Raw genomic sequence first — 20970 nt, 5'->3', positions numbered from 1 at the left:
GCCCACTGAAATCCATAGAATAACATATTACCTATACTACAGACAGAAATAGCATGTAGTGGGGTAGAGGGAGTAGGGTTACCAGTCCCCCAGTGGTTGTGGGGGATCCTCCGCTTCCACCCTCCACCCCCCACCACCACTCACTTGGCCGGCAGAGGGAAAGGCGTGGGAATGGGCTTCCCAAGCACGCTCCCAGAGCGGCTCAAAGATGTCACTTCTTGGGAGTGATGTCATCACGCTGACCTGAATGCACTCCTGCGCTTTGCAGCGACCTGATTTGGTCCCCAAACAAAGCAATTTGGGCTTGTGCAATGTAACATCTTCATGCATATGTGGGAGGGACATGAAGAAGGTTAGTACCTCCCACCGGGAGTGTAAGGGGACCTGGTAACTGTAAGAGGGAGGATTCCCGATCCTACAGCTGTCAGGAGGCAGCAATACATGGTCTGTAACTGCAACTCCAAAGGCCTCAGCTAGGGTTGCCTACTCCAGATTGGGAAATTCTAGGAGGCTTGGGGGTAAATGGGAGGTTGGAGTTTGGGACTGGGAGGGAGCTCAGCAGGATGGGATCCCACAGAGTCTGCCCTCTGAAGGTACTCTTTCCTCCAGGGGAATTGATCCTGTAGTCTGGAGGAATTCCACTTGGAGATTGACAACCCTACTTGCAGCAACTGAACATACTGAGAGCCTGGTGCCGGAAAGAGATATCATCACTTGCATCCACATGAGGTTCTGAAACCTACATAGCCTCACACCCACAGTTCTGCAGCTGTGACTTGGGCATTCCAGTAAGGACACCCTTCCCTCTTTGGCAGCACTCTGTTGTGGGAGTGGAATTACCCTGCACTTCTCACATACAGATTTAAACTAGGTTTAATTATCATCATCCCCCCCAACTTCCCACCCCATGGAAGTCTAGGAATCTTTGACAGAGAGCTCTTAAATAGAGATGGGCACGAACAGCAATACGAACTAAAAAAACCCAGGAACAACCCAATCTGCTGTTCGTGAACAAGCTGTTCGTGAGGCCCCATTCTAAATGAACAGGTAGTCATTGCAAGGCTCCTTTCTTGCTGTTCGTAGCTGTTCATCAAGCCAGACAGTCTGGCACCTGCAATCAATTCCCTTGGCAACTCAGGCAGGAATTGTCTGAACTCTGTCTGAACTCCTGCTGTGGCCCTGGAAACCCCAATCTAAGCCCAATTTAGCTTGATAGGCAGGTCTTCCTTCCAAGTGTGGACTGGAGCTCCAAATTTGTTACAAGAGGAAAAGACCAGGGGGGAGGGGGGCATCCAGCTCTGGCTTTCAGGAAGAGACAACTGCTGTTAGAGAGACAGGGTGAGTGCATTGGAACTTGAATTTTCTTTGTGTGTGGTGGGATAGGGATCTATCCCTTCAGGTTCCAGGGCTGCTGCCAGGCTCTGGGGCCAAGCTATTATTATTGGTACCTTTCCTGCTGCCTGCTCAGGTAGGGTTTCTGGGAGTGGTGCAGTAGGGATCTACCTCTTCAAGTTCCAGGGTTGCTGCCAGGCTCTGGGGCCAAGCTATTATTTATTATTGGTACATTTCCTGCTGCCTGCTCAAGTAGGGTTTCTGGGAGTGATGCAGTAGGGATCTTTATGGCTGGAGGAGAGCTTGCTGGCCCCCACGAACAATGAACAACCAACATGTTCATGAGCAGGATCATGTTTGTCAATGTTTTTTGTTCTTTGTTCGTGGATGGCAACGAGCAATGAACACCATGTTTGGGTTTTTCTGTTTGTGCCCATGTCTACTCTTAAGCACCATCATAAATTTCAACCAGTATTCTTTGAAGGAAGTCAGGATGGTTAAAACAAGACCTTGAGGGCTCCTAGCAGCCAGGAGATGTAAGAACTTGGGTAGGACAGTTATCATCTAAAGACAGACTCACCAATTTTTCTTTTGTTGTCAAGGGGGTGTTTTCTAGTAACTGCAGAAGAGACAACTAGAGGAACAGCTTAGATAGTTGCTTTCTGGTAGCCTGGGAACAATGTCTGACCCTTAGTAGCCCTTAACTTCTGACCACTCCCCCGAAAGGCTTTGGAGAGCCTCTGCAGCTGGGATATCTATGGTTGATTTTATTTTTTTAAATATTTTCTTATTTTTATCTTTTGTGAACCACCTTGAACACCTTTTATAGAAAGAAGGCATACAAGTTACATAACAACTGTCTGTCTGTCATCCACCTTTCTCACTGAGACCAAAGGTATAAGTCCATGCAATGAACAACTGGGTCATTCAATAAACAATATATTAGGGTATGCATAACAGAAATTTGAAAAGAAGCATAAAATTCAAATACAAGAATACAAACATAGCTGAAATAAAACATAAGTAATTTGGTGTGACCTTTTAAATGATGCAGAAACTACCCAGTAGGATCATATCTCTATCCACAGACAGTACCCAGAAGTATTGTCTAAAGTCCCTGTCCCTTTACCAGAGCCTCTCTCTAAACCACGTCCTTTCAGCACAGACCTATCCCCTCAGAAAAAACTGAATAATTCACTTTTGCATAGTTCGTGGAAAGTCAAGACCGTGGGAGCTTTCCTGGCCTCTTCAGGCAGGCTATTCCATAAAGTGGGGGCCACTGCAGGCAGCTGTTGACTTTACCCATTTGCAGGGTGGCACCTGCACAAGTCCCTGTTCAGATGAGTGAAGCTGCCATAGGAGGAGAGATGGTCTTGCAAATATGAAGGGTCAATGCCATGAAGGGCTTTGAATGTGATGGCCAACATCTTGAATTGAGCCCAGTAGCTCAATTGATAGGTAGCTAATAGAGTGACTGCAGAATGAGATTAATATGCATGCTTCTCCTGGCTTCTAATAATAATTAAACTGCAGTATTCTGTACCAGCAGGAGTCTCTGAGTTGACTTTGAAGTTGACTTGAGTTGACTTGACCTGACAATGTAGAAGAGTGCATTACAGTAGTCTAGTCTCAATGTTACTAAGGCGTGGATCTAGGGTTGCCAGCCTCCAAGTGGTGGCTGGAGATCTCCCAGAATTAGAACAGATCTCCAGGCCACAGAGATCAGTTCTCCTGGAGAAAATGTTTTCTTTGGAGGGTAGTCTCAATGGTATTATACCCTGCTAAGGTATAATACCATATAATACTATAAAAGAGCTTTTACCCTATTAAGATATGATGTCTTACCCTCTGCTGTCCTGGAAGGCAAATATAAGAAGACACCTTATGAAAAATGTTTGTGCCCATGTGGAGATGGGAGTGTTGAGTCCCTATTACGTGTTTTCTTTGAGTGTAAAATATATGATCATATTAGGGAAATATATATTAAACCTATAATTGATAGTCTACCGGGGAAAGAGAGAAAAAATTATATTACAATCATGTTAGCAGACAGGAATAGGGAAATGACGCTCTAAGTGGCAAAATATGGCTGGATGGTCATTAATAGGAGGAAATCCTGGCTTAGTGTGCAGAATCCTAGATAAGTATTGTTATAATTTGATAATATAAGGGAATTTGAATTTTAGTTATTTATATTATGTAAATTATAGTAAGCTACAATTTTAATGATTGCCTGGATATTTTAAGTTTATATTGTTGCCAAATAATTATGCTTTTAGGACTGATCAATTTTATTTTATTTAAAGACTGGTTTATTAAGTAAATTTCTAAAGGTGGTAATTTGTTGAAATATGTACCTTTTAAATATTTATTTTAAAACGGCGTGTGTCTTGCTGATGTGCAATCATGTAATTTTGAATTGATTTCGAGAATGTGATGGCCTCTGGCTAATAAACTTTGTCGAACTACCAAATCCCACCCTCTCCAGGCTCCACCCTAAAAATCTCCAGGAATTTCCTAACCTGGAGCTGGCAACCTTATGTGGATCCAGGTGGCCAGATCAGCTCTGTTTGTAGTGGCCTATATATTTTTTTAAAAATATATGTTTTTATTTATGTTATTTATAGTATGCCTTTCTCACTGGGACTCAAGGCTGATTAAACAGTGTAAGTCTGTTTGCTCAACACTTAAGCCATTTATCTGTGTAAATATCCCGTGTGGTTCTTATAGCTCAAAGTGTGTGCATGGATTTGAGAGGGCAATGCCCCCTTCTTTCCTTCCCCTCTTGTACCTTGGATCCTGCCACCAATAAACTTCTTCAGCCTTCCTTTCATCGGTGAGTTCGGGAGGCTGTGTGTGTGTGGATACAGAAGAGATGCCCTCAGTTCCCGCCCTCCCTCCTCCTCCTCTTTGCTCCTAAACCAGCAAGGAGATTGTATGTGTGTGTGTTTGCGCTCATGCACCAAGTGCTAAGTGCATGGGGAGAACTTTGAAACAGTCTACTTTCTTAAAAAGAGAAAGATCTCTATTCCGCTCTAACCCAGATAACACTACAGAGCACAGAAACATAGGAAAAAGAACATCACAACACAAAGGCTATGGCAGAGCTAAGAAAGGAATATAAAACATTCTAGCTAGGGTAACTTGAGAGTTGCAGATGTTACCTCAGCCTCCCAAACAGTGGGATGTGCAGAACTCCTCTGGGAGTGTAGGCAATAGAGACAAACACCCCTCTAGCCCTCCTAGTCGTGGTCTAGGACAAACAGGGCTTGGACACCACAAAAAATGGTGTTCAGAGTTTTTAACGCTGTCTCCTGATGGATGGACTCCCCCTCCCAAATTTGGAATTGCATCCCTTGTGGGACCTAGGCATATTTTTCTCCAATCATATTGTGCTACACGTAGCCCTTGTCATTTTCACACGTCTTTACCCTCACACAAAATCTTGCAAAACTCACAGAGCGAGGGTGTCTTCATGGCACAATTTCTGACATCATCACGCCACGAATGAGAGGGTGATGTCAGAAATCGTGCCATGAAGATGTCCTCATTCCAGGAGGTTTGTGTGATTTTGCACGAGTATAAAGTCATGTGAAAACAACCCCTGGCTTTATTGTTGAACTCAGGTTACACAAATAGCCATTCATCTTGTCTTTTCTGGCCACTGGGACAAATGGCTATCTGCTGATTGTAGAAAACTCCTCTCTTCTCAGTTGGCATTTGAACCTTTTATTACCTGCCTTTCCTGGGAAAGTGTATCCTTCCCAGAGACCTGATTTCCTTGGCTGTAATTTCAGGCATCTTACACCTCACTGGCACAGCTGTAACTGACATTTGTCTAATTTAAATGGTCTCCATGTGTACACTGCACTATACACTTGCTGTAGCTCAGTATCAATTTTATTTATGTAAAGTATTTATACCCCACCTTTCACCCAGAAGACTTCAAACGGATTATAAGTAGTCAAGAAAGAGACCAGTGAGAACTTGTGGAGCATGGGAAATTCTGTTCCTCACTCCCACCCCTGGCACTAGCTATAGTCTCCTCACTTCCTCCTGGTATTTGTGGTTGCTTCTGCAATGCAATGGCAACTAAAAATGAAGTCTGAAGTCTTTGAGGGGGGCGTGTCTACACATGTGCTGATATCAGTCTTAATGCTTTACTAGCCAGGTCCTCTGGGTTTGCAGAGCCCAAAATTGTGGTTGGCCCTATCATGCAGGTTTTATAGTCCCCATAGTGGCCAGCTCTTAGCGATTATATGGTGGTGGTGGAGAGTGCCCTCAAGTCATAGTTGACTTATGGTGACCCCTGGTGTTATTTTCAAAGTAAGAGACTAACAGAGGTGGGTTGTCATTGCCTGCCCCTGCTGGCTATTGCATAGAAGAATTTAGAATGATCTAACACTTTCCCCCCAATGAAACAGAAGGAAACTACAGAGCAAGGGATCTTTGTGTTTCTCTGTTTTGTTTTCAGCTTTGTTGTGCTTAGTTTAATGATGCAGTTTTAAGTATGGGGAGAACCATTTCCTGTGGCATCCCTTGGGTACAAGCACAACACTTATGCATATTTATATATTTAAGGCACATTTTGCAAGATATCCAAATGGTTGTGGTGTTTCCCTAATGATAATTTAAAAAAATATTTGGACCATTTTAATCAGTGATTAAAATATCAATCCTAATACTGGGACTTCTAGTTACTATCTCATTTCTTCTTCTCCCTTCACTTTTGTGCTCCCCCCCGCCCCCATCCACAGCTAATTAGTTTCTGTCCCTCTGCATGCTTGTCTGGCGTTCGGGTGCACTTTTGTGCTTGCGTCTGATCTTTCCAGCTGTCAACATTAACTCCTTTCCTTTCGGAAGGTTCGTGTTGCTAAGCAACCATTTCCTGTACAATGTACTCATCAGAGCGCCCCCTTTCCATTAGAAGCCTACGCATTCTTGGTGCAACTTTAAATGATTCAAAAAATTTTGCTGCAGATTGCCGATGGGATCCGTCCCGCCGCACCCTTCTGTCTAAATTTCCATTCTGAGCAGCTCTTGCTAGCTGCAGAGGTCTTTTTTAAAAAAAGTATGTCAAGTATTATTTGTTTCTGATACTTCTAGCCAAGAGTTTACATTTACTATTCTGCCGATGTTCCCTTTCCTTTCTTACTGAGTGATCCAAGCATAATTACTTCCTTTGCAAAAATATGAGTACATTTACTGTTACTATACAAATATTGATAATGCCTTTTAAGAAGCCTTAATTGCTTTGTGCACTGTGTAAGATTCCTGGGACCAATTTAATTGGACTCTATATAAGAACCAATTTTATTTTAGTAGAACTGGGTTACACCCACTGTCTTCTCCAAGAACACATTAGGTTTCACCTTTTTTTCCAACTTAAGACAGCAACTAATGTTTTCACCATGTACGGCAATTATGTTTGGCTTTAACAGAGAAAAGAGCCAATCCTGAAAATGTGAAAATGAAACTGTGGCTGTGTTAGTTTGTGGAGAATAATATTAAGAAAAATCCAGTTGCATCTTTAATACAGAAAATAAGTTTTTTGTAGGCTAATAACTAAATGACAAAACTGAAGCTATCATACTTTGGTCACATCATGAAAAGACAAGATTCTCTGGAAAAGTCAATAATGCTAGGAAAAGTGGAAGGCAGTAAGTAGGAAAAGAGGAAGACCTAAAACGAGATGGCTTGACTCAATAAAAAAGCCAGGTCCTCTAGTTTTCAGGATCTGAGCAAGTCTGTTAATGATAGGACATTTTGGAGGTCTTTCATTCATAGGGTCACCATAGGTCGGAGTTGATGGCACATAACACACCGGCTAATAACTACATCAAATGTAGACAAGGCCACCAAGGTGGATGGGTGTATGAGAGTGAGGGTACAAAATTGCTTAGACCTAGGTTGATCTGGGGCCCCTGAGAAGTCCACCTCAAGCAACCCACCTGTTCAATTTTCCTTTCATGCTCTTAGGTTGCCTTTAATTAGGGTTGTCAGCCAATTGGGTGGGAGTTTCCCGCCCCAGCAGAAGACCTAGTAATTCTGCCTGTAATCTCAGGACTTCAGCAACATCCAGATGCCTTTTTGGAACCATAACCTCTTATTTATTTATTTAAAACGTTTTTACAGCACTTTTCCTCCTGGTCCAAGGAAGTTTACAGTAATTTTTAACTCATTGCTTGACTGGAAATCATAGCAAGAGCTCTCCTGCAGCAAGAGAGCACTTGCTGTTTTCCGGTTAAGTGAAGGGTTAAAGTGGGTGATATAAAGGAGAAGATTATGCAGAGGACTGATTGCTCTCCTTCCACCTTCTCTGCCCCATCACTGCAGAAAGAGGCCGAAATCACTGCTGCACATGTTGAAGAAAGAGCACCACCAGCTGCTTTCACACATTGTTAGATAATGCACTCTCAATGCACTATAGCTACTGGATTTTCTTGAGTGAAACATGCAGTTGCTGAAATGCATCAAGAGTGTATTTATCCAACTTGTGTGAAAGCAGAGAAACCCACACTGGAGCCTGCTTACTGTTTTCCAGGTGAATCAGTATTATGAGGTTCCACGGCACAGAAATTTTATTTCCAAGTTAATTCAAGCCAGAGTGCCAGGAATTTTTGTTGCTGTAGAACCTGCTTCATCTAACTTATATGCACAACATGTGCCCAGTTTATAGCAAGGGAGAATAAGAAGAGAACAGAAGAGAAGAGCACCCCTGGGCCGTTTCCAGATGGCTTACCTGCACCTGGAACATTGCGCCACGTTGCGGGGAAAACGCGAAATATCGCGTTTCGATGTCGTGCAAAACTCGCGTGAGAAAACGCGATATTTCGCGTTTTCCCTGCAACGTGGCGCAACATTCCGGGTGCAGGTAAGCCATCTGGAAACAGCCCTACAGCCCAAAATAAGGGTTTAGTGTTAGCAATGCAGTGAGGAACCTGTTAAACCACTGATACAGTCAGAATTTATGCCATATTTTTAAACTAATTTGCCTAATTAGAGGGAGAAATCTTGGTTTTCACCATACGAGAGAATCGTCATTATTGGAGAGGCAGTGCTCTCTCTTCTAACTTGCTTCCTGAGAATCGCCTCCCTTCTCCCCTCATTTTCCTCAAACCTCCAATAAGTCAAAGGGAAGAAAATCTGCTATAAATGGCAACTAGTGAATAAGTGCCTTCCTTGCCTTCCTTCTGCTACCACATGGGTTCTACTGGAATTTTCTGGTTCTGTTGGGCTTTGTTAGTTCTCTTTGGGGGGCTGTTTACTCTTTGTTTGGCTTGGCTTCTCTGCCCTGGAGAAAGCATTGGAGCCCCCCCCCCAAATAGGATACAATGGGGAGTGGCTGGGGGGGGCCTTTTTCAGAGACTCGTAGAATCGGACCACTCTTCTTGAAACTTGGGGGTCTTGAGAGGACAGCCAGTCAATACTGGTCTACTCGAGAATTCGGGATTTGATTGGGGTTGCAGAATATATTTTCAGACCGGGTATACTGAATTGCACATCCCTAGCTGAAACTACAAACTCTAGTTTGCCTTCTTCTCTCCAGGGGGGGACCAGGAAGTGAAAATGGTTTTGGAATAAGGCAAGATGCTTGGCCCTTGCTGTAGCACAAGCCAGTGCTGCAGGGCCTGCTCAGCTCAGCGGTGCCAACAAGGAATGCTCATCTTTTGCCTCCTCCCACAAACGGGTAGCAGTGAGGGAGGAGGCACAATCAAATTGTTGCTGAAGGATTTCTGCCAAATGGCCCCTGAGGAATGGACAGGGTTGCAAGTCAATTCCTGGCTCTGCTTGCTGTTTGCTGGCAGTGGATCTCTAGGGCACCATGAAATTTCCCTGTAAATTAAATGGCCTGCCCAACCCTTCAGACCAAGCATTGAGAAAAGTGGCTTAATCCTGTTACAGAATCCTGTTTTACAGGAGAAAGGGCAAACCACAGTTTGCCGATTCAGATGTGATGGGAAGCTGTTAGCTTGCTGTAAAGCCAGAATCAATCCATTCAGCACAGTCTTTGGTCTGTTTCCCTTCCGTCCCCAATAAGGGGCAATCAGCCATAGTGTTTTTTCAGCCTTTTTTGGGAGCCATCCCTGTTTCATCAAGCAGCTTTCCAGAAGAGCTCAGGGAAGCCTCATCCTGACGGAGTTTTGGAGGGATTTAATCGGAGGGCTTCTGGGGTCTCTTAATGTTGGATGAGATCTGAGGATTTATATGAAGAATAGATTTCTGGGGGAAGAACAGTGGTTTTTAAGGTGTGTGTGTTGCATTTAAATTTTGCTGGCTGATTTAAATTTTGAAAGATATTTGCAGAACAACATTCGCTTTTCAATATATTACCCCCCCCCCAATCCCATTATGCGGTGGAAATTAGTCCATCTAGCTTAAAGAATAAAAGAGAGAAATGTTGCATTTAAATGGAACTTAGTTTAAGCAACTAGCATACTTCTAACAAATCAGATTCTAGGTGTCCCAACAGCATCTTCACATAAATGGTTAATAATATGTCCTGCTGCAAGTTGCTAATTCTGTTGTTGTTCTAGTATTTAATAAAATGATTGCTGTTAGTATGAAATGGCTCATGTTTATAGTCTTTTCTTTCCCCAATGTGCTATACATAGAAAATTTATTAATCAGCATTACAAACCAGGCCTTCCCGATCCATTCCTGAACATCTGGTAGTTTGGTTGACTTCCAAAACTGTGCAGTCAGATCCAAGCCTCTATCAACAACATATTTAGTACTGATCCATACACCCTTTTTAGCAGGCTAGGCATAATGCCAGTTAATGCAAGCCCTGTATCCTTACTGAGCTGTACACCCACAAGTTTTGAAATCACATTCAGTTGTTTCATATGCCATAGTAAGAACTGGAACGGCGCTAGAAGGAGTTTTGCTTTTTCAGTACCTACAAATTGAGACATTTTTGCAGTTTAAACAGGTATAATGTTAGAACTTTCACTAAAATTGTTAGCACTATTGGTTTGGTAGGTAAACTATATCAGGTGCTTAAGCAACAAGAAATCCATTCAGGATGTGATGGAGAAAAGATTTGTCAGTAAATATCACTAACGAGGTCGGGCTTAACTTGCAGAAAAATATGGTAGTTGCTTCACTGAATGCTGGTATATATGAAAACAGTTATAAGTGGCTTTACACACCATCTAAATGAACCCACATTTCCAGGACAAATTCTGCATATAATGTTGGCTGGAGGTGTGGGAGGGCTGTTAGTAGTTTTTCATATTTGGTGGAAGCATCTGCTTGTGCAGGAATGGTGGACCAAGATATTCACCGTGACACCAACAATTGAACAAAATAAGTAAATCACTGTCTGGATGGAAGAGAAGGGGAGAGCCGAATGATCCTGTGGGTTTGCTCACATGATGACAAAGCGTGGCTTTGGTCAGTCCAGCCACAGTATGGTTTATACATGGGTGTTCATGGGTGAAAGATGGCAAACTCCAAGAATGTGTTCTCCGTTCATTCACTTCTTTCCCTTAACTTGAATGGACTTCCTTCAAGCTGCTACTTCGATTCGCATGATAAAAGTTTGGCTCTAGATGGAAAGGCAATACATGTGGGCAGCCAATGGAACGACGGCATGTATCCAGGAATGCAGTTCTTCTAACAGAATGGCACTGCCACATGCAGAATTGGAGGAAGCCGTGTTTGTCGATTCTCCCCCTTCTACTGCAGACCCTGACTTTGTCCTATTCCCGAGGGATCGCTAATCCCCTGGAACAAAATTGGAGGGGGGGGGCGACTCGGCTGCAGCAGGAGGGGAAGTGGGAAGGTCCCACTGCATAGAGTCCATGGATGGTTGCATTACCACTTCTGGTTACTCCGTAGTATGATGTCTAAAACATATTTAACGTTTTTTTATCATAGGCAATTAAAGTGTACAAAGCTGCAATACAGCAAACCTTGGATATCATGTTCCTCCCTGAAGGTAAAGAATTCCTTACCAGCACAGATGCAGTGAGCCAAGATTCCGCTGACCGGACCATCATCTCTTGGGACTTCCAAACGGGTGCAAAGATCTCCAATCAGATTTTTCATGTAAGATGATTATTTGCTGTTTTTTGGTTGTTCTTAAGCCCTCTAGATCACCCGGTCATCAAAAATTAACATTCAGTGGCAATTTTCTGTAAGAACTATAGAAACAAGCTAATGTTTTGTCAGAGAACTGTGGTTGCCCCCCCCCCCAAACTGTGGTTGTTCCTCCGCCTGAGCATAAGGCACATCCATCTCAATTAGAAGCAAGTCCCATTGAATGTAAAGAATATACTTTGCAAATATATACATGTAGGGTTTTATTTACCATAAGTGCGTGAGGTGATTTCCGGACAATGAAAAAATAATACAAGCTAAAATCACATGCTAAATCCACGTTTTAAAAAAACAACAATATTCCAGTCTTAATTTCTTAAACTCAAAGGTGGATGCTAGCTTCGCATTGCTGGCATTGCATCTTGATTTTGGGGTTAACAATGGAATATGTTTTCAACAAAACTTTTTTACTTCAAGAGATGTTGTGACGACAACTAGCCTACTTGTGAACTTCTGTTGTGCAAATCACATTTGTTGATGCAACGTATGCTGGAGTGCTCGCTGATAGATAGATTGTGGAACAATTCCATTTTTTGTATTTTTTTGCTAAATGTTTGGCAGTTTTTACATATAACTCTTGGCACTGATAGTAATGATTGACAAGCTACATGTCAGAGGGTGACGATAACTTATTCCTACCCCTTGACTGTGCAAAGAGTTTACATATGGATGAAGTGCGAACCAATTCTTGGATTTCACAGGTCTTTGGGCAGAGCCGCTTCCTTGCTTTCACAGTCTCTTGACTGTGAATTTCCTGCATCTTTTGCCCAAGAAGTGTGAAGCTGGGGGGGGGGGTTCTTAGTGTTGCCTGCCTATGGTGTATACAATGTGCTGATCTGAGTGGTTTTTCAAAACAAGGCATTTTCTATATAATTTTCTTCCATTTCAAACAAAGATGGCTGAAATGCTGCAGGAGGCAAAATGGCAGTTGAGTTTCTTAAAAATGGGAAGAAGAAGGTCACTTGGTATCCATTTATCTCTGAAAAGAACAATTCTGTCCTGGCCAAGAGATGGAGTGGGTGATATAATAGAACTTTTCCATCCTTAACTTCCATGATTATGCCTTTGTCCAGATTTGCAGATGTACAATCCTGTGCATAAATTGTGATAGTAGGTTAGTCATTTGCACTTCAAAAGCGATGCGCTTCAGTGAATAAGAAACTGCAGAGCGCTCAATTTTGATGCATTCAGCAGCTTAAACAAGATGATTTCCTTGGGAAAAAAGAGTGTTATTGAATGGGGCAGTTTACTGTTCTCTTCAGAACTAACATGAAATTGAGGGTGATTTTTTTGGTAAACAATTACAAAAAAATTGCTTTTAGTTTCATAAATTTCCATTCCTAATCTTTCAGTTGGGTGCTTGTGTGCACTCCCAATACACTGAGAAGGCAGTTTTCACTTTGAGCTGCCATAAACACCATTTACTGAGCAAACTTGGAGTGTTTGTGTTCTTTTTTGTTCTAAAATGGCTGACTTTTTTTGCCTCTGAGTCCTAAGCCAGAAGAAATCATCCAATATGGACGCCACCTGTCACAATTTTTCTCTGCAGCAGCATACTGTACATCTTGTCCATCCATTCCTGATTCAGAATGGAATTTACATAAACATTACAGCAAAATAATTGATAAGAAATTCCTGACTGCTTCCTATTCCTTCTTTAGACCCCCATTCCTATTTGCCAGCTCCAGATTGGGAAATTCCTGGAATTTGAGGAATGAAGCCTGGAGAAGGCAGGCTTTGGGGAGGAAAGGACCTCGGCGTAAGATAATTCCATACAGTCCTCCCTCCAAAGCAGCCATTATCTCCAGAGGAACAGATCTCTATGGCCTGGAGATCAGTTGTAATTCCAGGAGATCTCCAGCCACCACCTGGAGGCTGGCAACCCTATTTACTATTGTTGTATCATGACTGCCCCAGGGAAATCTCTTTTTTGTGGCCACTTTATTAATATGCCACAATTTCCTAAAAGCTTGTGGCAGTTTCTGTTTAAATACAAACAGTCATAGAGCCAGCATCCTGTAGTGGTCATAGTGTCAGACAAAGATCTGGGAGACCCAAGTTCAAATCCACAGTGTGCCGTGGAAGTTTGCTGGGTGACCTCAGGCCAATCATGTGCTCTCAACCTACTCGTCCTCACAGCGTTGTTGTTACGAGGAAGAAATGGAGAAGGAGAGAATGTTGTAAGCCACGGGTCCCCATTCGAAAGAAAAGAGGATATAAATGCAACAAATAAATAAATGTTTTTTAAAAATAGAGAAAATTAGCATACATAGTTAAAAAGCAAAATCATATTAAACTAAGAGCAGAGCTTAAAAATGCAGCTATAAAATGCCTTATACTTAAAACTCCTTATGCTTAAAACAGCAGTAGAGTTTCAGTCCTCTGTGCCACCATGGTCCTGTCAGCAAGCACTGTGCCCACAAGCAACCTCAGCAAAGGTCTGGCACAGGTGTGGGAAATGAGCACACAATTTAGGTGATGTACTTGTTTGGGTTCTTGCAATACTGTCCAGGCAGACAAAAGTAAGTACTTCTTTACTCAAAGAGTGGTTGGTTTATGGAATTTGCTGCCTTTCAGTTGGTGTCCAACCTTCGCTTGCCCTTCCTGCTTATCTGAAATTTTTAACAATTCCCATCTATAGTTGAGCTTTTGCCCTAGCTAGGATGGATGCGCTTCTGGCAGCAGTTTTGAGGGATCATTACATGAAGATCACATATCAGGACAGATATTGTGGATGTGGAAGGAGAGAGCTTGAGACATTAGATTGTATGATTTTGGACTGCCTGTGGTATGATTCATATAGAGTGAAATAATTGGACCCAGTCCTAAGGAAACATTGCTTCCTTCATGAGTTCTCCATGGAGACAACCCAGATTTGCACAAACACACAGCAACTGTGGGGAATGGCTAGCATTAAAAAAAGTAGAGTCCAAATGGGTTTGGAAAGCTGCCACCAAGGGAGGGAGAATTGCCTGCCTTTCTTCCCAGCTCCCCCCTCCCCCGTGCAAAGAGAGTGAGGGCGGGGAGAGTTTCCCATTTCGTCTGCTCCCCATGCACGTATTTTGCACGTATGAGGCAGCAGAAATGGGAAAACTGTCCCACCCTCCCTGTTTTTTCATGGGGGAAAAAGCTTGGGAGAAAGGCAGGAGCTCTCCTTCCCCCAGAGGCAGCTTTCCAAGACCATTTGGGCTCTCCTTTTTTTAGAAAAATGCAAGCCATTCCCCAAAGCTGCTGTGTGTCTGCGCAAACTCAGATTGGCTTCGTGGAGAACTTGTGGAGGAAGTAATGTTTAGAATGACCCTTACAGTGCAATCCTAAGAAGTGTTACTCCAGTCTAAGCCCATTTATTTCAATGGGTTTAGATTGGAGCAACTCTTCTTAGGATTGCACTGTTGACAGAACTAAGATAGTGCCATTTTTATTAGAGGATGAGGACCCGAGGGTTACTTGAGCCATGGCAAAAAAAATTGGTGGTGATTACATTGAAGGAAAAGAAGTATTTTTGATGACTGAGCCAATGATAAAATTTAAGATTAATTTTTAGAGGGTTAATTTTAAAAAGCAAGAAAACATGGAATTTAAAATATAACAACAACAATAATAAAAAATAATACAATATAGAAATAATTTAGTCTGGTTTGAATTGAGTCTGGTCAAATGAGACTACCATTAAAGGAAAGGAAAGGAATTTGCTACCACAGGATGTAGTGGCCACTAACATAGCTGGCATAGGGAATTATGCACATTTGTGGAAGATAGATCCATCGACCATGGGACCTCCATGATCAGAGGCAGTAACCTTCTGGAAACTAGTGGTGGAGTCCTTCCAGGTGCATCTTGTTAGCTACTCTGCGGAAGAAAGTGCCTGGACTAAATGGACCATGGATTTGATCCAGCATGGCTGCTCTAATGTTGATGTAGAGTGTATGTGTATTTGTGTGTGTGTGTTTGGGATAACAGGAAGAGTTTGAGGGAGGGGGAGCAGTACATCAGTCACACCTCACCAATTATGTCATAACTTAATCCTCAACCTTTCCTGTTGAATTGGGAACCAATGGCTGTAGTTTCCTTATTATCATGGTTTGTGACTGGTTGGTAGGATTTTTGCTTTGCCCTGTAGTGTGAATGGTCCTGCTGCATAATTTGACTTGCCTACTGCCTGACACAGTCCTTGCCTACCTTGAGGACCACGTGCTTATGACTTGGTCATGCTGACCCCATCTTTGACCATTATGTCTGAACTTCCTCCAGGGAAAGGCGCCTTTTCCTGGAGAAAGGCTCCAGACTGAGCTGAACAGAGCAGTGGGATACAATCCAGATAATATACTTTTCTGACATTTTCCCCATCCCCTTTTAGGAGCGCTATACCTGTCCTTGTTTAACGCCTCACCCGAAAGAGTCTGTCTTTGTAGCTCAGACAAATGGAAACTACATGGCCTTGTTCTCTAGCCTTCGACCCTACCGAATCAACAAAAAGAAGAGATATGAAGGACACAAGGTGTGTAATCTTTGGAAACTCTTAGGATGTATTGTGTCCCTTTTAGCATGCCTTCTTAAGCTATTGATTTATAACAAGGATAAAATTTAATAGACCTCAACCCTGTTCTCTGTATTTTAGTCAATTTAGAATGAAATTGAAGCACGGACTGAGCATGAAATAACTAAAAGCATTATTAATTGCTAATAGCCTGCTCGCATACGCACTGACTACAGCTAGCAATGCAAACCCCTTAATGGGACTGTCTTAATAAACACCTGGGAAACAATTAGAGCATTACAGCTAAAATTGACATGTTTATTACACTGTGAAATTCCAGGAGGTTATAGATCATACTACATTTCCTTAATTAGCATCTTGATTTATCAAAACTCTCTTTTATCCTTTGACTCGTACAGGTTGAAGGATTTGCTGTCGGTTGTGAGTTCTCTCCAGATGGAACACTGCTTGTGACTGGGAGTTCAGAGGGCAAAGTGTTTTTCTATAACTATCATACCGCTCGAATTATGCGCATGTTGTCTGCGCATAGGGCAGCCTGCGTGAGTGCCACTTTTCACCCAGTCCTTCCATCCCTTCTTGCTACCTGTGGTTGGGATGAAGAGATCAAGATATGGCAGTAATGAAAAAATGTGGAATATTGCACGTTCTCTTTTGATTTGGGAAGGCTTTCTGCCTAAAGATTTGAAATTGCATGATGCCTTTTTTCATGTATGAATCCATTTTGGAAAGACTCTGTATGAGTATAGAAATCACGAAGTTTGACTTTCGTTAACTTTTAAATATATTTACAATTTTTTGTCTCTTTTTGTTTCATTCCTTTTTTGGAATTGTAGGGAATTAAGGGATCCAACTGCTGATGTGGAGGTTGAGAACGTTAAATATGAATTTTGTGCATAGTTAGTCCGGACAGAACTAGCAACTATCTGCCCTAGATGGCAGTCATTAACTCTACCAATCCCCTCTTATTTTAGAGAAAATGGCTTTGTTCAGAAATATCCTGTATAAGTGAAAGCTGATTGTACATATTAAAAATGTATGAAGAAAATTACTCCAAGTAAGCTAAATGAATCCTGATTTCACTGTCTGTTTTGTCGTTAAATTCCCTTGTCAAGTTTTAATCGCCATGCCTCTTTACATGTTTTAATTTTTATTTATTTAATTTGACTTTGGGAATTTTATTTTCATTTTAATATCCTAGCCCAAATCACCAATTGCTTTCTAGGCAACTTAAAGCGTATCGTAAAAACACAGCCATAAACAATGAGCAATAAAGTTTATCATCCCCCAAACAAGCAACTAAATCAAAATCTTAAAACAGGATCAGAGCATCCTATGATTACATATCAGTCACCATTTCCAAAGCTGGTTGGATTTTTAAAAAAAATAATGCTTGCATGATTTCTGAATTGTAGGCACCGCTGTCAAGGACCTATTCTTCTGCAGCGTGGATAATGGCAATTAAAACTCTGGTCATCATCTGTTTCTGAAAGGTTACTAGTTTCTTCTGACATGTCTGGTCAGGCTTGCCCATGCATGTCCCTAACTTAATTTTATTTATTCAGAACTTTTTTTCATCCCATGCTTTCCCATGGAAACTCATGCGGTGACTTCCAGTAATTGTAACAATAAACTATATAATGATTTTAAAAATAATCGGTAAGCCATAGTGTGAAAACACAACATTCAAAATCATACCGGTTGACTTGCTGGTGGTGACTGTCGTATCAAGTGATAACTTGCATAGTTGAATCAGCTGTCCTTACTGTTGCCAGGTCCTTGTCCAGAGAAAGTTCCATGCTGATACCGTTGAACAAGCACCAAAATACAACCAGAGTTCAAATGTGCACTCATCCGTGGAGCTCATTGTGGCCAGCCCCCCTCCCATTCTAGATTATCTCCTCATAGGACAGCACAACCACATACACTGCCCTGTGACCTTGGAGGAAGGGTGGGATGAAAATGTAATAGATAAATACATTGAGGCAAGATGTGGCTACCTCCCTCTTCACTCCTTAGTCTTTGGCCACCCTGTTGTGGCCAGAAGTACTAAAACTCTATCCCATAGCAGGCTGGGGTGTAGAGTGAGAGAGGAGACCAGGGGAAATGTGGGGCAGGAGAGAGAGAAGTAGATATATACCTTGGTGCTTCAGAGTATTTAAAGGAAGCTGCAGAAACTGTCTCTGGGTGTGGACTTGAAAAACATTAGCACCCTCACAAAGGGTTAGATCCCACAGAGGATTTCTATGGACAATTTTTTGCCAATTCCTCTCTCCCATTGGAGACCTCAGAATTTCCCATCATTCTGTTCCTGAGGGTCTTCCAGGAGCAACATCATTGGGGGAAGCCATTTTGAGCTGGAGGAGGGAGGTAAGAACGTCACACTGTGCTGAGGGAAGTCCATTCCGCCAACAGAAATGTGTTTGGATCCCAGCCAAAGGTCAGCCACTGGACATTGTGTACTGTCACTCCAACATTGTATTTTCAATTGGGACCAGGATCTGCGAGACCCAGGTTGGAATCCCTGCCCTGCCATGGAAGGGATGACCTTGGGCCAGTCACCCACATTCTCAGCCTAACCTGCCTCACAGGGTTGTTGTGAGAATAAAATGGAGGAAAAGAGATGTAAGCCACTTTGGATCCCCATTGGAGAGAAGGGCTGGGTATAAATGAAATAAATAAATATGTATGTGGGCAATCTCAGGAAGCAGGCAGCCTTATCTATATATATATAAAGACAAGTGTCCTGACTGACTCATCAACACCCAGCCCAAACCCCTGGACCTAGAAATGTGAAATTTGAGGTGAACCTTGCTTTCATGATGTAGAGACTCACTAAGAAGGGATTTTAAGAAATTCGCCCCCTAAGGGGGTAGAAAGGGGTAAAATGTATTTTCCCATAGGGATACAGCTTCCCTGTGTGGCTGGCAGGCTGCTCCTCCCCGCCCACCAACTGCCAACTCGGGCACTCTTCCCTGAGGTCATTTGCATATGTGGCCTGATTGGTTATCACCCCAACACTCTAAACAGTATGCAGTTGCTGTTGGGAGTCATTGAATGTGTCCTGAGGTAAAAATACACCTCTCTGTCTTCCCCTCTAGGGTTGCCAATCTCCCTGTGGGGCCTGGCTTTTCTGTGTGGCTAACAGGCTCCTTTCTGCTCACACCCACCCCCTCCCTGATGGGTCAGCTGTGGAACTATGTGTTCTGAGGTAAAAATCAGGTAAAGGAAACTGCAGACAGTTGAAGAAAGGTGGTACAAGACTCCTGAACAGGGATTTTATATAAAAGTCAGTATATCAACTGAGTTTTTAAATGTTCATGGGGAGATGGTGTACGACCTTTCTAGGGGCCATTTCAATGTGAACCTCTCCCATGAACCTGCCTAAGTGCCCTCCACACCACCCCTCCCTCAGTTCAACTCCACCTCACACCTCTCGCAGCCATTACCTCTTACTGCCGCCAAGAAGCCTTCTGGCAGATGTCGTGCAAGATACACTGATGCTAAAAGGAGGAATTAACTTAGAGATGCGGCAAAGAAATATGCACATCCTACTCCTGCGGTGCACCGAGCAGCAGTGACCAAGTACCAGCAAGATCACCCCTAGGTGCACAGAGTGGCAGTCTCTCTCAATGAGCAAAGCAATCCTGGAAGACAAGTACAGAGGCACTCACTTCCATGGAAGGTCAAGGCTTACTCAGGCCTTCGCTACCTTCAAGCTGCCTCTTAACCTCATCCATGAGAAACACCCCTGTTCCGCATCTCAAAACAAAGCAACATGGCCCAAGTGCTGCGGAACTGTAAGCTCATTATTTGGGATGAGAGCACCATGGCGCTTAAGGGGTGTTTTGAGGCACTGAGCATAACCCTCAAAGATGTTGGGGCAATGAAAGAGTGATGCGGGGAGTCACTGTGCTGCTGGCTGGAGACTTGTGGCAGACTCTGCCAGTAGTCCCAAGGGGAACTTGAGCTGATGAGGTTACCGTATGTGTCCCCTCATCAGGAAACTCTCACTAAGAAAGAATATGAGGGTCCACTTGAGAGGCAAGGTGTCCTCTGGGGAATTCTCTGAACTCCTACTAAAAATATATCGAGTCCAAGGGAAAGGTGACCATCCCTGCAGGCATGGGCACTGTAGTGACGACCCTAGCAGACCTAAGCCATGATATACCCTGATATCATCACTATCATGGAGAAGTCCATGGACTGGCTGTGCAAGCGTGCCATTCTGACCCCCAAGAACGACAAGGCTGCCATCATTAATGAAACACAACTCCCTTGAAGGGGCAGAAATGGAGTACAGATCTGTGGACTCAGTGGTGCAAATAGATGATGCAGTCCACTACCCTGTGGAGTTCCTCAACATGCTCAACCCTCCTGGCTTTCCAGCCCACAAACTTCTCCTCAAAGTGGGGGCTCCAGTGATGTTGCTCCAGAACCTTAGCCCACCCCAACTCTGCGATGGCACCAGACTACGAGTGAAAGCCCTCCCCAGAAACATCATAGAGGCCACATTGTTCACTGGCAGTGCTCGGGAGGAGTCGGTATTCATACCACATATACCATTCATACCATCAGATAACCTCTTTGAGTTCAAGAGACTGCAGTTCCCCCTCAAGGCCTGCTTTGCATGACGATCAACAAGTCCCAGGGGCAAACACTGAAGGTGACAGGAATTGACTTGAAGGAGGATTGCTTCTCACATGGGCAGTTTTTTGTGGCCTGCTCCAGAGTGAGCTCACCCAGCAACCTGGTGATCCTAGAACCTAAGGGGAAAACCACAAATGAGGTCTACAAAGAGGTCCTTCAGTAGAAAAGAAAAGGTTGTATGTATTTTTCACTTTATTTCTTGCACTACAATCTTTTCCTTTTAAAAATCTCTTCAATAAATGTTACATTTCGAAATTCACTTCATCGGTTTTAGGCATCAACATGCTCCGCTTTATTCAAACACTTTTGTGAAGCTCTGGTACTATGCCATTATACTACAAAACCAACTCAACCTCCTCCCCACCCCAAAAATGTTACATACCCAT

General features: G+C 43.0%; 1 protein-coding gene across 2 annotated transcripts in view; it reads left to right on the top strand.

Moving 5' to 3' along the window:
* WDR25 (WD repeat domain 25) overlaps positions 1-17005 on the top strand; it is a 148014-nt gene extending 131009 nt beyond the window's left edge. For both annotated transcript variants that reach the window (XM_054969965.1, XM_054969966.1), the window contains exons 5-7: positions 11218-11388; positions 15797-15937; positions 16336-17005. In XM_054969965.1, coding sequence (XP_054825940.1) covers positions 11218-11388; positions 15797-15937; positions 16336-16557 — 534 coding nt within the window. In that variant the 3' untranslated portion in view covers positions 16558-17005. The remainder of the gene's footprint in view (positions 1-11217; positions 11389-15796; positions 15938-16335) is intronic.
* Positions 17006-20970: the final 3965 nt, after the last annotated feature.

The sequence above is a fragment of the Eublepharis macularius genome, chromosome 2 (assembly GCF_028583425.1).
Source record: "Eublepharis macularius isolate TG4126 chromosome 2, MPM_Emac_v1.0, whole genome shotgun sequence".
NCBI lineage: Eukaryota > Metazoa > Chordata > Lepidosauria > Squamata > Eublepharidae > Eublepharis > Eublepharis macularius.
Note: the sequence above shows the minus strand (reverse complement) of the source record. Positions and strands in the feature narration are given on the sequence as shown.